Below are 17,565 nucleotides of genomic sequence, written 5' to 3'. Positions count from 1 at the left end.
ACATAAAAGTTACGTTTTTTTTCAATGTAATAAAGTAAGAGTTTTTGGATTATTTTCTGTAACTGGTTGTTGCAAGTGATGCGATATTTGTTGTGATACTTCGATATAAAAAAGAAGAACTTTTCTGTAATGCCAGTGTCTTTGGCAAAAAATTACGAATTCTAATGGGTTCACGCAATTCCCTGGTTTTTAGTGCCATTTTTGAGTCATATAAAAAAAATCTGTTAGAGTTGTTAAGACAAAAAAGCACAAAAATATTCCATGTTTTCCCTATTCTAATGCAAATCCCCACTTTCCTAAAACAGAATTTTGACCAAAAACAAGGACAAATATAGCACTTCTCTTTCTAAAACATGTTTTACGCAAGAAAGAGAGAAAAAAACACACTTCTGGCAAACAACATTATTTTAGGAAATAAGTGGCAAAATGTTTAGGTGGCAAAATGTTTCAATATAGCTTCAGTCCTTCTTGTGTTTCTTTTTTCCTCTATATTCATTTATCTTTGGCATTTCTATTTCTACTAAACTGCACCACCTCTGTAAATTTCATGTTTAGACTTTCAACTCTGTAATAGTTGTGATAAAGCCTCCAGTTAGTAGCTTGGGTTATCAAAAAAAGGACATTTTTACCCTAGTCATTGGTAATTACTGAAATCCTTTTTTGTTTTTGAACACATTGTAATTTTTTGAAATGCATCTGTTTAATGAGGATTTTTTTTTAGTTTTGGAAGATGGGAAAAACCATAGAGAAAATGTGTTGACCAACTTGGTTAACATGAAGTTCAAATTCCAAATTTTTTTCCAATCTTTTATTGAGGAAACAAAATAAAGTTGGAGGTGTATTAACATAGGCACATAGTGCCAAGGTGACCGCAGTGAATTTTAAATAAACTGAATCCAACCCAATACTGCTCCAACTTGTCAGTAAAAGTGTTTTTTATTTACATAGATGATTTTAAGATCATGACAAAGCGTCATGGAGGAGCAATCACACATAAGGATCGTAAAACCAGTATATCATCTACCAGAATACATCAATATTTAAAAAAAAGAAAAGAAATAGAAGTGTTTTCTTCTACAGAACTTAGAAACACCACAAAGACTCCCTGAGGTATTCATTATTAAAGTATGCAGAGTGCTGAGGATCTCGGCAAGGATTGGGTTTTTCTAAGTGTTCAGGACGAGACGTCTCAGTCCAACATGATCAAATCCACCCGTGACAAACGGCAGGAGGAATTCCACTCGCATGCTAACTCTGATCACAGGGAACCTGGGCAGAATTGTAACTCATAATACAGGAAGTGGAGGAATCCACCTAGACATACACAACAGAAAAAGATACCAGCAGAAGTGCCCCTATGTTCATTAGTTCTATATCCAGCTTGCATACACAGTACACAGATAAGACTCCCCGGCTAAAACGCTGCTTTCCTCCATCAATTCCTGACATACTGCAGCTCCTATAAACATACTTTTCCTTTTCTTTCTTCTGGAACTTGTCAGACGCAAAGAAGTTGGGAGAATGTTCCCACACAATCCAAGTCTGCAGATTTTCACACGGCAGAGCCACAGAATGGTGTGCGAGAGACGTCGTCTAAAATGTGACAAACGTGAAGGTAATACGTGAAATGAGCTGAATTCTTTACAACGCATCTCCGACTCGCCGGTTCTCTCTCAGCTGTCGATCATTTCTGACAGCTCCTGCAGCAGGTCGTCCTCTCCGATGGCCGGATCCACGTCGCCCTCCAGGTGGTCATCGGTGAACTGGTTGATCAGATCCTCAAAGTCGTCCACCGAAGAGCCGGAGGCGTCAGGGTTGGAGGTGGAGGCGGTGCGGGATGCCGCCGCACTGGATCTGCGTGCCCTGGGCTGGGTGGGACTTCTGACGACGGGACTGAAATGAAAGAAGGGAGGCTGCCTTGTTCATGTTCATGAAGTAACAATCTGACGTCCGGAGGATCCGTGTTGATCCTCTGAGATGGTGGAAGGTAGGTAACCATCTCTCTGTAGTATGCAACTTAGAAACAATGTTTTTCTTTCTACATATTTATTAAAATTGTCATAATGTTGTGACATTATATTATGAGACAGATAGTGTGATTAAAAAAAATAAATAAATCAAGCTCCACTCCCTTCTCCCAGTAGTAACAGCAGAAATATACAACTCAGTTAGAAACAACCAATCAGAGCCAGGAGGAGGGTCTTAGTGCCGTCAGTCACTCTCCTGCTCACCCCTGTCCCTTTCTCTCTGGTGCTCTACAGCAGGGTCACAATTACATAGTCTGCCATGAATGCTAAGGCTAGTTAGCATAGCCACTGTTGTCCACTGTTTAATGGAACGGCAAGTTACACTGTGTTCCAAATTATTATGCAAGTGATATTTTCTCAGATTTTCTTAAATGGTCAATGCAAATGATGGTCAGTATAATTTTCAAGTCATGAACTATTACAGTATAAATCAAATTTTACTGAACAAAGCTCCCCAGTATTTTTTTTTCAAAAATAAAAAACTCAAAATACACTGTTCCAAATGATTATGCACAGCAGATTTTCTAAACATTTTATGGATTATAAAGAACTGCAAACGGTCATTCTTTGAATGTGCAGCATTAAGTGGTCACATGTACTAAAATCAAAAGCTACTTCAATCAAAAACATCTTAACAGACCGAGTTACATGTTAACATAGGACCTTCTTTGACATCACCTGCACAATTCTTACATCCATTGAACTTGTGAGTTTGTGGAAAGTTTCTGCTTGAATTTCTTTGCAGGATGTCAGAAAACCTTCCCAGAGCTGCTGTTTTGATATGAACTGCATTCCACCCTCAGATCTTCTGCTTGAGGAAACTCCAAAGGTTCTCAATAGGGTTGAGATCAGAGGTCAGAGGAGGATGGTGACCACACCATGAGTTTCTCCACTTTTATGCCCATAGCAGCCAATGACACAGAGGTATTCCTTGCAGCATGAGATGGTGCATTGTCATGCATGAAGATGATTTTGCTACTGAAGGTTCGGCTCTTTTTTTTGTACCATGAAAGAAAGTGACCAGTCAGAAAGTCCATATACTTTGCTGAGGTCATTTTCACTCTGAAGGGGCCGACCAATGATTCTCTCCCCATGATTTCGGCCCAAAGCATGACTCCACCACCTCCTTGCTGACGTCACAGCCATGTTGGGACGTGGTGGCCGTCCACCACCAATCCACTACTGCGTCCATCTGGACCATCCAGGGTTGCACAGCAGTCATCAGTGAACAAGTCTGTTAGAAAATTAATCTTCATGTAGGGCTGGGTCCACTGCCACCGTTTCTGCTTGTGAGTTCTGGTTAGTGGCCCAATAGTAGCTTCATGCACCTCAAGCCTCTGGAGGATCCTCCACCTTGAGGTTCCAGAGGCACCAGCAGCTTCAAATAACTGTTTGCTGCTTTGTAAGGGCATTTTAACAGCTGCTCTCTTAATCCGATGAATTTGTCTAACAGAAACCTTCCTCATTATGTCTTTATCTGTACAAACCCATCTGTGTTCAGAATCAGCCACAAATCTCTTCACAGTACAATGATAACGCTTCAGTTTTTGTTAAATATCTAATGTTTTCATACCGCGTCATACGGCACTACACTATCTGATGATTTTGGTCAGCAGAGATCCTTTCTCTTTCCCATATTGCATAAAACCTGTGGCCTGCTTAATAATGTGGAACATCCTTCTTCAGTAGATTTCCTTTAATTGAGCTCACCAGACAAACTAATCAACCTGCTCTCTGAAATTAATTATAGTGATTCAAAGAGCCCTGACACACAATATCATCTAGAAATTTAATAGCACAACAAAAAATGTAATCTTTATGACACTTTAATCCAATTTGCATAATAATTTGGAACACGGTGTATTTCTTTGCCATTAGCACATTGAACAGGATTGATTGACAGCATTAAGCCCCTCCTCCTGGCTCTAATTGGTTGTTTTCGGTTGGGAGTGATGCATTTCTTCAGACTGAAATAATAGCACAGAGAGGAGCTAATATTTCACAGATTATCTCTCTTATACTATCACAACATAATAACAATTTTAACAAATATTTAAAATACATTTTATGTAACAAAATACAACTTTAATATGGGATTATTTTTTTAAAATGATATGGATAGTAAAAAATATTATATATATATCTTCTGACTGAATAAACTTCCAATTACAGAATATTTTACTGAGCGTTTATTACCACAAAAGCAAAGGTACAGCTCAGATTAGCATTCAGCTTCAAAAACATTCGGCCTAGTCCTGTGTACAGCATCACCTCTGATAAAATAGATATTTCACTGAAGAGTGAGTGTGTTTTCACATCTGACAGTCCAGTAGACTCGCTTTAATTGGTGACCAAATTTGCAATGTTTGTTCTATTTTCATTGCTGTGGTCTCTGGTCCGCATGGTGTTCACATGTGCATTCTAACCACACCAGAGTTCACTTTAACCCAATCCAGGGCTAGGGTTTTAGGCGAACCAGAGTTCACTTTTTTGGTCTGGATCAAAGTTTGACTGCGCAACAAACAAACCAGACTTTCCAGACAGACGGAATGGAGTTGGATTAAAGTGGACTAAACAGTTCTGGTGAGAAAGCAGCCTTGGTGTGAACTTACCTTTGTGGAACCGGCCAGGTGTCTCTGACTGCATCTCCACTGGCGCCTGCCTTGATGTCTTGACCCTGAATCTGTGTGAAGACAGGAACCGTCTGAAGCTCGTCCCTCTGGGTGCTGGGGGTGGGCGGCACAGCAGACATTGGCTGGACCTCTTTGTTTGAAGACTGGAAGGGGAAAATTGGCAGAGTGTCAGTGAATTCAATGGTAAAATGGCTGATTTGAGATAATGACAAATGTTCTAAACACAGGAACATTCAGATATAATCACAGCCATCTATCACGGACATTTCCGATGAAGCAATGACTGACTTGTTTTGATTTCTAGCTTTAAGGTCATTAGCATGTCCCAATAAAAAAAATTTTTCTTCACCGGTATTATCATGAATTATGCATAGCTCAGCCTTAAGTGGGAGCAGTCTACCTGCTGAGCAGCGACTGAGCTGTTCATGGGTTTCACAGCTGCAACAGCAGAACCCTCCACTCCTCTCTTCTTCGGAGGCGGCTTCACCTGCCCTGCAGGCTTCACCACTGATGGCTTCACATTCAGCTTAGGCCTCACTGCAACAAAATGAAAAACAAACAAAAAAACACATTAAGGGATGGAAATAGAAGTGCTTCTCTTCTCCTAACTGTTTTTTATAGTAGATTCTACACATGTTCAGACTGCAACCAGCTTTCCGTCCACCAGAGGTCACCAAGCTTTCTAAAACTTACTTGCAAACACTTGTTTTGTCCAGCCAAGTAAAAAATTCCTTAACATCGATTGTACTAGCTCCATGGCAGATTATTTAACTTATAACGTGGGAAAATGTCTTGCTAAAAGTGAAATAATCAGCAAATGGAAGTAGAAATTGTTCATCAATATTATGGAATTACTTACTGAAAACAACTTCTAAATCTTACTGAAAAGTTACTTGTAAGTTAGTTCTGTCTTATTTCAGGTATACTAAGATATCTGCAGTAGAAAGTAGACAAACATACTTGCTAAGATTTTGTGTTTTTATAATATACACATCCATGTTTGGGGTTCATTAACACTTCAGATCAACTGAGTGGACCGCAGCTGCTGATTAAGAAATATAATCCTCAGAAATAAGACCTGCCTAATAATTGTGCACACAGAAGGTGTGTATATTTGTCATGCATGTCTGATCACGTTAATGATTCCTCTGTAAAACGATCGGTGACAGACCAGGACAGGAAACAGATTTGTCTGGACAGAGAACATAATCTGTTATTTGTTTCTCCCCCACCCCACACCCCAACAGTTTTGAATAGTTTAATCTAAATTTAGAGGATTTGGATTAAACTCAGTCCTGATCCCAGCAGGTCACGCTTGCTCTAATCAAACAGAGAAAGTCCAGTTCTGTCTCGTCTCACCTTTGCAGCTGCCTGGATGCTCCAAGGTTTCGGTCTGATTAGAGTCTGCAGGGAGTTCTGCAGGCTGACTCGACTCCCTCATTATCAGTGCAGACGGCTGTGAGACGGTGCCTCTTTTGGTTTTGTCCAGGAAGTCTGTGGAGCTCTGCTTTGGTGAGTCTGAGAGCGCCATTGCCATGGCAACGGTTTTGGGGCCAGGAGAAGCTGTCCTCTTCGGAGGCGATGGTGCTCGCGGTTTTAGGGAGACGAGTTTCCGAATTGAGACTCTGGAAGGCGGCGGGGGCTCTGCCGGGGAATGACAGGTCGTGGCAGGGGTCTTCCTCTTGAGGGCGCTGCTGGCACTCTGCTTCTGAGACGAATCGGCCTCGGCGGGGCTTTTGGCCTGCCCCTCCTGCTCCTGTCTGCGGAGGCGTTTCTCCTGCATGATCTCCTCAAAAGTCTTCACCTTGATATCGGAGGCCTGCACAGACGGGAAGTTTCCGTTACTTCACGCCTGGCAGAGCAGCAGCCAATCAGACGAAGGCGCTGAAGGACCAGACATACCTGAGCAGGAGATGCTGCAGCTTTCGCCGGCCTCTCTGCTGGTTCAGCGCTCCTTTCAGCCGCCGTGTTGCTTTCTATCACACAGGAGAAAACGTGACAAAATCAGCTGGAATTATCCTCCATATCTGCCACATTTTCATTTTGGGTCATATTAAGATCATGAATGTTCTTAAAGGGCCGGTAGTGCCAAGACATGCTGATAAAACCACTAACAGATTGTTAAAATATTAATAAAAAAACTGTCTCTGCATTCAGTAAGTTCCTCTTAAAGTGAAATAATATTAAGCATGTTTTCACACTGATCAGTCACTTTCTGGAGTTTACAATTGTTTTTGTGATTTTTACAAAAATCAGAAATTACTGCTTTTGTGTTGTCAATTAAATATTTGCAAGAAACTTTGCGATATTTGTGATTTGGCAAAAAGGCGACTCAAGTGCAGAGTTACTAATTAAAACATCAATCATTTAACATGATAATGTTTTAAAACTTACATCATCACATGGACCAAAATATAAAGTTATGTGGAAAGACTGAAATTAAAATAAAATAAATATCAAAATCACAACATTTCCCAAATCAGTTTCTTTCAATTCTGAAACTTTAACAAAAACTTCAGGCGTGTCTGTATTTGGTAAAAACATGTTTGTTCTTCATTCAGTGGGTAGAGAATCCAGAAATTTTACTCAAATAAGAGCAATATGTCATAATAAAATAACTCAAGTAAAAGTAAAAAGTACAGCATAGTAAAAATACTCCTAAAAGTATATTTTTTCAAACAAGTTACTCAACTACCCAACTCTGCTTAAACACAAAGTTTTAGTGGAAAATTCGCACCACAAAAAACCCCTCACAAAAAGTGTGGTGTTCTTGTTGATTTTGTGTGAATTTCTGTGAAATTCCACAAAAAAATAGAGGGACTGACTTCCGTAATTTGGCAGTAAATAGATAAAAATGGCTTTTATCCAATTAATAAAGTAATATGTATGTACACAAATGCTACCCTGAAGGCTCTATTAAGCGGTGGCGGGCCAGATCTGCTTTGTGTTTCTTACGTTGGGTTGGGGACTTCTTGACCCGCAGCAGATGTGACCTCTTTGGGGCGCTGAGCTCGGGGTCGGGGCTGTCGGCGGTCTGCTGGGCCTGGACCCTGGCTGCTTTCTCCCTGCGGATTTCCTCCAGTGTCTTCACTCTCACCTTCTCCACGTCAGCAGCGTCCGTCGGCCCCGGGCCCTTGGCTGGAGCCTTCTCCTCTGGGTGCTCTGCCTTCATCAGGTTGGGGTTCTGGTTCTGTTCCTCCTCCTGCTTCATTTTTTTCTCTCGAATGATCTCAGAGAAGGTTTTAACGTGGCCGATGGGGGCGTCTGTTAGAGTGATGGATCTCTTGGTCGCCTTGGCGGCCCTGACCAGTTCTGTTTTGGTGGTTTCCGCTGCGTCGGCTGCAGGAACGTCCTTCTGGCTGCCGGCCTTGGCCTGTCTGATCTCTTCTAGAGTTTTGATGCGGATCCGATCGGGAGCTTTGGTAGACACTGGGTTGACCTCAGCTGGAGAAATGTAGGAAGGGTTTGTAACTTCCAACATGAGTAAGAACAGAAGTGGTGGCTCTAGTCTTACCTGCAATAGCACCTCTGACAGGTGGAACCAGCCCAAGTCTTTCTTTGATCGGTTTCAAGGCTGAAGAAGAAAAGAAAAAAAAAGAGTTTGTTGATCTGACCTCAACCTATGTAACATGTTGCCACAGGAAGAATATTAGTAATCTGACTGAATCAGCAGGATTTGCAGTAAGGAAGCACAGACTGCATGCTTGTTTTTAGCTTGACCTCTGACTGCTCCTTTTGTATGCAGGTGCAACTTCCTCAAAATATTGTAAGAAGAATTAAATGATGCTGGTAGTGATTACTAGAAGGCAACGTGAATAAGCCAAAACCAGCAAAAACACGTCTGAGCTTTAAAACACGTGACAGAACATTTTCAGACACCTCAACCAGTGCGTTTCCCTGCTCACCTTTCTGAGTGTTGACTGGCGGCTCCTCTTCATCAACAATTCTGCCCAAACGCTCAGCCAGACTCTTCTTTATTGTAATCTGTCCCCCGCTTTGAAAATCTGAAGCAGAACCAAACCAGGAGCTTCAGAATGGAACTAGCACCATGTGAAACAGGAAGCATCAGCAGCAACAGCAGCAGGAGCGCCAAACCCACCTGCAGGGGGCGCCCTTCGCCCAAGCCGTTCAGCCACCCTGCCTCTGGGTCGCTCAGGCTCTTCAAAAACAACAGCGCCTGACATTAAACACACAGCAGAAGATCACTGATCTGAACGCAAGTGGTTCTGTACTGGCTCTTGATTGGAATTTACAGTGATATGTAAATGGTGACAGACAGGAGAATTAAAAAAATAACTAAATATAGAACTTAAACTTCACCAGAAGCACCATTCTGAAACGTAGAACTTTTTTCTTCGGATTTCCGAGGCCTGAATTATCCGAGGCTAAAGTAACTGCTGATGGTTCCAGGGTAAAAGCTGAGGGTAGAGGAAGAGCAGTTGTTGCTCACCTCCAAACTGTGAGTGGGCGGGCCGGTACGATGCCAGGCAGTTCTCCTTCTCTCCGTTGGTGGAGGTGTCGGCGCTCTGGAGGGGGTAACCCGCCCTCCTCATGCTGGACTTCAGGGCCTTCCTCAGCCGGATCTCCTCCAAGGTGCTCACGCCGAAGTTCAGCGGCTCTCCTGGACAAAACACGACCCTCGTGACCTTTCCCGGGCCTTCAGCCGTGGGGTCAGGGCTGCGGAGCTTGGTCTCACCTGATCTAGCCATCTTCCTAGGTGAAGGACCGACCTTGCCATCCTCTCCCTCCTCCGAGAACTGGTCTGAAACGCAAAGAGCTGAGCGGTCAGAATCAGAGCAGGAAGACGTTGTTTAACCCTCGTGCGATCTTAACAGTTTACTCCCCTTGTCCTACGGGTCAAAAATGACCCGCCCTACCAAAAGCCCCAAAATAAAGCAGCTTACTTGAATTTGAAATCCAAAATCTATTTTGCATGATGAAACAATCTGTTATTTATCAATTGAACTCAATTCATTTTTATTATGTATTTTTTGTTACACAACACAAAAAAACGATCAATATTACACTTTTCTTTTTACAACAAACCAACTGTCATAGGTTTTCTTTTACACAGTAAAGTTTATTTTAATTTTTTAAAATTAATTATTGTGATTATATAAATGTAAAGTAACGACTGCTGAATCAACTCCACTGAAAGGGAAAAAACACAAGTCAGTAACTTTTTTGTGAACAGTTCATTCTTTTATACTGTATAGGACGTCAACTATGAAAATACTTCTCTCATACAACCTCCTTCAACATGAAATTTTGAAGATGTTTGACATAAGGACGTCTGCAACATAAGATGCTGACCATAAGATGTTCAACATCTTATGTTTAAACATCCTGCAAAATAATTTTGCAGGATGTTAAATCATTTTGCAGGATTTATGTTCATCTTGCAAACCAAGATGTTCAAATTCTTATGGCCAAGATTTTGAACATACCTGACCATAAGCTGTTCAACATCTTATGTTGAACATCTTGCAAAATTATATAAGATGTTCAACGTCTTGTGGAGGACAGTATGTGTGAACGTACAGCCCATGACCTGTTGGACAGTGAAACAGGTCATGGGCTTCAGCAAGGAATCAACCAGGGGTATTTTGATTTAGGGCACCCTTACATCCTCTATACTGAATTTGTTTTTATTATATCTGAGATTGTTTTTTGTTGTGTTTGGAAGCTTGTGTGATGTGAGGGGTCAGCTGCAGGTGCAGGTCAAATACAAGTTCAATTCATACATCAATCCAGTTTATTTGATGTGTGCGTGTGGGTGCATATGCGGGTGTGTAGGTGTCGGTGTGTGTATTAGAGACAGTTTCTGTGTGACCTTCGAAGTTTTTTCTGCTGTTTAAATGGTTTTAGAATTCACGGGTCAGAAATGACCCGTAAGACAATCCTTGTACCCTAGTGGTCTACAGCCCACATGGAAACATAAAATTTCAAGTTGGAAAAAGATAGTTCAGGCTATTTTTTTTCTACAGTTAAACATGCTAGTGGGTCACTTTTGACCCGCAAGATAAGCACAGAAGTTAAAAGTGATTAATAGATTCAGGAAAAGATGATGATGTCAGTTCAAAACAAAACATACCACTATTTTATACTACCTATATTCTATATTTGCCAAACAGAGAAAATATAGAACCGGTCTACAGGACTGGTTTAACAAGAGAGCCTGTCCAAACAAAACCAGTCATCCAGCCTCTGCAGAGCAGCTTGGACTGAACTGACTGGTCTGTGTTCAGTCATCCAGAAGGTGAAATGGACCTAAATGGACTGATGTTTATGGAAACTCTTCCGAAGAGCTATGTACTCCCGATTGTCAGGTGACAGCCTGGCCTCTGCGACATTTCCTATCCAAACAGCCGTTTTTGCTTTCATTTCTGGCAAATTAAACTCTGAACTGAGTTTAGAAGCACTAATTTCACATAACTTTGGGGGGTGGGGGGGGGTCACAACGTTTTTTAATGTCTTCTGCAGGAAATTTGTCGTCAGTGTTAAAGAAACATCAATTTATTTCTATTGGTAGGTTTTATTTTGAAGAAAAAAAAATTATCCATCATATAGGATGTACTGTATGTGGTGTCTATATTCTTTGAGATGTTGGTATTTGCGGAAAATTGCAGAAAACACACACAGTTTTCAATATAATCATGAGGAAAAACAGAAAATGTTAGAAATTTATTGCAATTATCCCATAAGAAACCTTCCGAAACATGCATTTTCAGAACTACGTTTAAAACATTAGTTGGTTTTTTGACTTTCTCTGGTGTTTGACATTTTTAAGTGGCCTTCAAAACAGTAGAAGGTTCTTGAATTATTGCAAAACATCCACCACTGTTCCTGTGGCTCCATCATCCCTAGGAAGTCACATGATTACTGTTGATAAAATTCTTTAGATTATGCTTGCTAGAACAAAACCTGGATGTTACTTTTTCTAAACCTAAAGAATAAAAAAAACAAGTCAGGATATTCTGAACTGTAATCCTCGTCAATCCTTTCCCACCTAACAGGACGTTTTTGTACCTTGTTTTTGTAAATAGTTGTGTTGGAATTAATTTAATTTAATTTCTTTGGTAGGAACAGTGCAAGTTAGTTAACATTTTTGTAAATTTAACAAATTTAGCCAAAAGGTTACTTTTCAGCTGTTGTCCCTGGACAGGGAATAATTTGTCTTGCTAAAAACAAACGCTACAAAAACAAGGTTAAAGTGACTTCAGTACACAAATTTTGTTCATAAATGCAAAAAATACAGACAGTAAATACAAAACAAAGAGAATGTACTTATTTAAAATGTTGACAGATCTGAGGTGTTATGAACCAGCTTTTTTTAAATTGTTTTTAAATAGATGAGTCCAACTTGTGCTGAATCACAAGAGAACTCTGTTATTTCCTGGCTCCTCGCTGCTTTTACTGGATTCATAATCTGTTTCATCAGATAGAAATATGGATGTCGTCGTTTTGTGTTTAACTGAACAGACAGTGGACTGAACGTAAGACAGCCTAGGGCTCACCTTCTTCATCCTCGTCATCATCTGCTGGATTAATCACCACGGGTGGATGTGTGGGGCTTGGTACCGCCTCCTGTGTGTCCGTCTTGATGACCCCTCGGAGCTGAGGGTTGGCTGCATTGGGCGGAGCGGCAGCTGGCGGCGGTGCCGGCTCCTCGTGCGGCGGCTCCTCGCTTTTGATCAGTACTGGAAAAACAGCAGCCGTCAACTTAAAGAGAACTACGTTTCTTTAGAGCATATTGGTGGGAAGAAATTCAACTTACCTTTATCAGGAGGGACAAAGACGCCCTCTACGTAGCGGGGCCTCTCATGGAAGAAGGCACAGTGTGGTTTCTGGCAGCCAGCGGGCTGGTTCTCCCAGTAACAGGAAATTTCCTTCCTGTTTTTCTGGTTTTGATCAAACACAAACACGCGTGGCACTGTGAGCAGACAAGATCTTCGTTTGGGGTTACTTTAATGTTTCTTCTAATATAATCCAAACTACAGAAGCCCATAATCCTGAATCTGTGTTGTAAGAAAACCTGGAGTCTGAAACCAAACATACAATCCGACTCCAGCTGCAGAGAAGGAAGTCATGTCTGGATCAGAGTCAAGCATGAAGACTTACTGGAGGTTTTAAACTTCTGACAGCTTCTGCACAGGTTTTACAGGAAGCGGCTTCTCTTTCCTCCCTAGTAAGGGTTGTGGCTTTAACACCTTCATTTTGATTTATTAACTACACAGATTCTGACGCAATTAATCACTTTTATTTTGACACGTGGTTTTGGTACGTGTCAAAATAATACCAAAAATATGGTATGACGCACAAGTGACAACCGCAACATTAATCTGATGGTTGAAGAACCTAAATAACAGATTAGAGACAATAATCTTTGTTATTGAGCTCATATGTCTATTTATTCAATAATTTAACAGCGAAACAGTTTTTGAAAATATTGCTTATTTTGTCGATAGGTGGTTTTTGAATGTGATTAATGACAGACCCTGCACTTGATATGAGTTAACTAAAGAGTTAGGAATTTTAACGCAATTCTTTTTTTAACGTGCTAAAGTTCCCACTGGAACCTTTGTACTCGCATGTTTTTGGTATGCCAATAAATCTGATGCACAAACAACAGCGATGGAAGCTGCTGGGGTTAATTTTGTTTTTTAAAAAAAACAACGATCTAATTGGATGCTGGAAAAGACTATTGTGTTCAAGTTGTGCTAAAAGTGAGTTAAATTTTCTTTAAAGTTGACAGGAAATTTGAAAATATTACTTGATAGCAATGCATTTTTGGAAGATTGGAAGACTAATACCTAAACACCAACCACAAAGTATTTTAAAAAGGCAATAATTTACAAAAAACCTAAGTTAAATTAACAATGCTATGCCTGGTGGGGCACAAAAAAAGCCTGATGGCCCACCAGGCTTATAATACACTGAGGGAAACCCTGCTATCAGTGAAGCTATTCAAGCCTGAAATAGCATCTCAGTGCTAAACATGTAGCAGCACCACAGACGTCCCCAGTGCTAACGCCAGCGTCCACAGTCCATATTTTTTATCAGGAGTTCATAAAACATTGGAAAGCTGACTGCCTAGAATATCACTCATCTTCAGTCAGATGGATGAATGCACAATAAATATCTTTGTTCTTAAGCTCATCTATTTATTCAATAACTAGCAGCAAAAAGTGTCTTTTGAATTGAAAATGTTTATGTCATTGATATGTGGTTGCAATTAATTCATTACAGTTAACTTGATTAAAACTCTTCATTGGCTTCCAGCACTAATTATAAGACGTTAAATAGATTAAAACCTAGCTCCTGTATAAAAGAAACCGGAATGAAAAGACAGGGATGGCTAAACCGGGCTTACTGTGATCTTCATGTGGCGAAACTTGCAGACAGTACGGAAGCAGCGTCCTTCCTCCCAAAGGTTGCAGACAGTCTCGTTGCCCATGGCAGCCTCACAGTGTCGGAATGGGCAGCTGTCACCCTGTTCAGTAAAAAAAAACAAAAAAAACAAGCTCACTTTCTCTGCTCTCATTGCAAATCAGCTTCAAAACAAAGGATGAAAGTGCAGAGTGCATCAGAGGTCTCTGGTCTTACTTTAGAGCAGGTAGAGTAGTAGAAGAAGTAGCAGTCGTCTCCATGGTTGGTCATAGTAATACGTGACGAGGCTTAAGAGGCGGCAGTGACCCAGCAGCTGGTTCCCTTCTGAAACGATCGAGACTCTCCCTGAGATCACAAAGAGAAAAAAAAAAAAGGTTTCCTCATTACTTCTATTCCTGTTATGCATCAGACCAGGGAGTCACATAATGAATCCGTCCGCCAGTGTTTACATGGCAGATGGATTTCCTCCGACTTGAAGGGACGTCGGAGGAAATCTCTGTGAATCGGTTTTAAAATGTGACTCAAAAATCCAATCTGTTCAGATGACAGATTAAAGTTTGCGAACGAACGTCGGTAGGGCCGTTCTGCTGCTGCCATGACGACCTTGGAGAGTTACTATGGTGTCTGAGACGACTAGTACTTTTTAGGGAGGCGGGGGGATAGAAAACTGTGGCAAATGTGTCAAAACAAAGACCAAGTTATTGATTTATTTTTATGGAGAAACAACTTATTGTTGTATGGTGCTGACCAGGGCACAATTTAATGTGGACCGTTTAGATTTGTCACGACAGGTGTTCTGTCGTTATTTGGATTATTTTAGTTCTTTTTATAAGTTTTAACCACAGCTAAGCTATTACCCAGTTGGAATTATTAGCCCAGTTTTTGGCCATGTTTTCCCATTAATGAACTGTTGGGGTTAAACCTTAGACTGTTCACAGTTTGATTTTTAATGCTTAGAATTCAGAAAATCAATTTTCCTGCTTACAGTTTAGTTATTAAACAGCCCATAAGCACGTCTGCTACAGGACAGATTTTTCATAACTATCATATTTTAATTGCTCAGAATTTTTGTTTTATTTTACATTTACTCTTATTTCGGTGTTTTCACATCCTAATTTACTTTTTATCATATTCAATCAAACTGAATTGCATCGCAATTTGTTAGAAGACAACATACTGAATCGCAGTGAATTAAATCGTAGCAAATCTGGGTTTACTCTTCCTGTATAAATAACCAATCGTGTTGTTGCAATCGTAGGAAAATAATTATTATGTGGGCTACAAATCAAGAGATGCATAACCCCAACATAGCCAGACATTTAGGCTAGAGAACATCTCTCAACAGAACTTAGTTTAAGTTTTTGTAATTCCATCGACACCTATCAGCTACAACTGACATCGGTTCACACTGCCCCACTTTACCTGAGGTGCCTTTGCTGGTGTCTTCCTCTTGAGTGCACTGCTGGTACGGTGTCTCCGGAATTATATGGAGTCCTGAAGGAACACTTGATCCATGAGATAAGAGGAAAAGTGGGGTAGGTCGCCCAGAAAAACTCGTCTTCCTATGTGATCCCTGGTCTCAGGCGATGTGAGACATCTGTATCTCAGCCAGACTGCTAAACAGGACTGACAGAGGCTGCAAAAGTCCTTTTTTTTTTTTTTTTTTTTTTTTTTTGGTATGAATAAATGAAGTGACTAATCGAGGAAATATATAGGGGGAATTAATCAGCCAGACAAATGGAAAGGACAAAAAAAAAAACTTTAAACTCAAGTGGCAAACGTTGGGTTGATGTGTAGCCAAAAAAAAATCTTCAGGGTCTTCTTGTGCCTGGGGGCATTTTGTTTGTCGGTGTGGCAATATATATTTAAAAAAAAAATGGGAGAGAAATCTGGGCTTCTAGTGATTTTCAGCTGTTGCTTAACAACGCTGAAATGGAGTCTTCTGCCTACGGATTGTGATGGGTGCAAACTATCCACATCCAGAGCTCCCCAGAGAGGGTCGAGACGGCTGGCTCTAAACCTACAAATCAATCAAAAACACTTTCCAACAAACTGAAAGTGGATTAATATGAGAAAAAGAGAGAGAGAGAAGGAGAGAGACAGCACAAACAGCTAGAACATTTCAACATAAAGGGTACATTTATAGCAGAAATACACTCTTGATATTGACTCTGGGGTATAGCAGTATTTGACAAAAATCAAGGTGCAATGCTAAGACAGGCTGCAGCTCTGTTGAATGTCATTTATTTATTTCGTGTATGTTTTTGCTACTTAGGAGCCTCCATTTTACACTGTAGATCAGCTTGAACAGGTTTGGCCTTGTTCTGAAGGTTTCCAGGTGGTTCACATCTTCACTAATTATAAGCCTTTCCCCATAATGTCGCCACTCAAACCATTTTGTACTAATGTATCAGTTTATTTCTCAAGAGAGCTCAGGATATTGATAAAAACAGATAGACAAAATACAAAACAATTGTGGTGCTGATCACCACCATACAGATCAGTTGACTAAAACTGATCCCCGACCAAACCAAAGCAGCTCTGAACGAACTCCAGCCTGCAGATTTTGATTTCGTTGAAGAGCTCAAGATGTTCTTCCCAATAACACGAGTAACGTGAAAACTCCCCGGGTTTACGTCGCGCCTTTCTCGTTCTACCTCTCAAAGTAACATGTCTATTCAAACCGGATTAGCATCAGGGAGGGAACATTTGCTTTAGTACCTTGCCCAGTTGTAGTTGGGTACATGGCGAGGCCAGCTGGATCACAGCCGTCCCACTTTGGTGAAAATAACCAAAGTTTAAAAACAGACAAAGTGAAGAAAGCGATGACATACTTACTCTAAAGGGTGTAAAATAGCTTAAAGCTAGCTGGAACGAGCTACGGGCGATCCCCCTGCAGTGATGGAAATTTGACTATAACGTAAATTTATGAACTGATCACGACTCTTTATGGTTATCAAAAAAACTAGAAGCAGGGATAACGAACTATTCCTAATACTTGTCACGGGTTTGTACGACAGAATTTATTTTAGCACATGCTACATAACACAGGCCGAGACCTTCTCCTTAGCTAAAATGTTAAGATGGCTGTTTATGTCGTAATTACCGGAGAATGTACTCTCCAGCTTCAACGTTTCCAAATAACAACAGTTAGCATATAAACACGATGTATGATGTTAATTACCAGTTGTTGGGTTTTTTTAAGATATTTTAAAAGTTCTGAAATACGAGAGTTGTGGTCCCGGGTCGCTCAGGTCCGAAGAAGTACGGAGACAAAATCAAAATGGCGGCTGCAGCTAAAAATACGAGTGGGCTCGGCTCAAGTGTTGCGTTCATGCAACGAGGGAACCTCAGATATTTAACTACTGTAAGCTTCTGTGCAACTCCAAAATATTTAACTTCAGTTTAAAACATAATAACTTAAACAGAAAATGTTAAATTCTGTGAAAAAAAATCTCTTATGTTTCAAGTTGTTAGTTTGAATGATTTTGTTGTTTTGAAAGGTTGGGTCTTTT

The 17,565-nt window shown here is 40.6% G+C and overlaps 1 protein-coding gene across 5 annotated transcripts; it reads right to left on the bottom strand.

The window, feature by feature from the left end:
• Positions 1-795: 795 nt before the first annotated feature.
• Positions 796-17,332, bottom strand: zc3h11a (zinc finger CCCH-type containing 11A). Of its 5 annotated transcripts, XM_032548584.1 has the most exons (18): positions 17,235-17,327; positions 16,889-16,943; positions 15,473-15,544; positions 14,267-14,395; positions 14,034-14,153; positions 12,438-12,561; positions 12,178-12,360; positions 9,357-9,422; positions 9,111-9,281; positions 8,760-8,837; positions 8,566-8,664; positions 8,175-8,234; positions 7,616-8,104; positions 6,563-6,636; positions 6,020-6,479; positions 5,061-5,197; positions 4,640-4,803; positions 796-1,893 (listed from the first exon to the last, which is right to left on the bottom strand). In XM_032548584.1, exons 4-18 carry the CDS (start codon positions 14,318-14,320, stop codon positions 1,674-1,676), a joined length of 2,499 nt encoding a protein of 832 aa, XP_032404475.1. In that variant the 5' UTR covers positions 14,321-14,395; positions 15,473-15,544; positions 16,889-16,943; positions 17,235-17,327; the 3' UTR covers positions 796-1,673. The 5 variants fall into 5 exon arrangements, with proteins under 5 accessions (XP_032404475.1, XP_032404474.1, XP_032404476.1 ...); XM_032548583.1 differs by having other exon boundaries at positions 16,889-17,332; XM_032548585.1 differs by lacking the exon at positions 16,889-16,943 and having other exon boundaries at positions 17,235-17,329.
• Positions 17,333-17,565: the final 233 nt, after the last annotated feature.

This window comes from Xiphophorus hellerii, chromosome 20, assembly GCF_003331165.1.
Source record: "Xiphophorus hellerii strain 12219 chromosome 20, Xiphophorus_hellerii-4.1, whole genome shotgun sequence".
In the NCBI taxonomy this organism is placed as follows: domain Eukaryota; kingdom Metazoa; phylum Chordata; class Actinopteri; order Cyprinodontiformes; family Poeciliidae; genus Xiphophorus; species Xiphophorus hellerii.
This window is presented reverse-complemented; position numbering and strand designations above follow the sequence as displayed.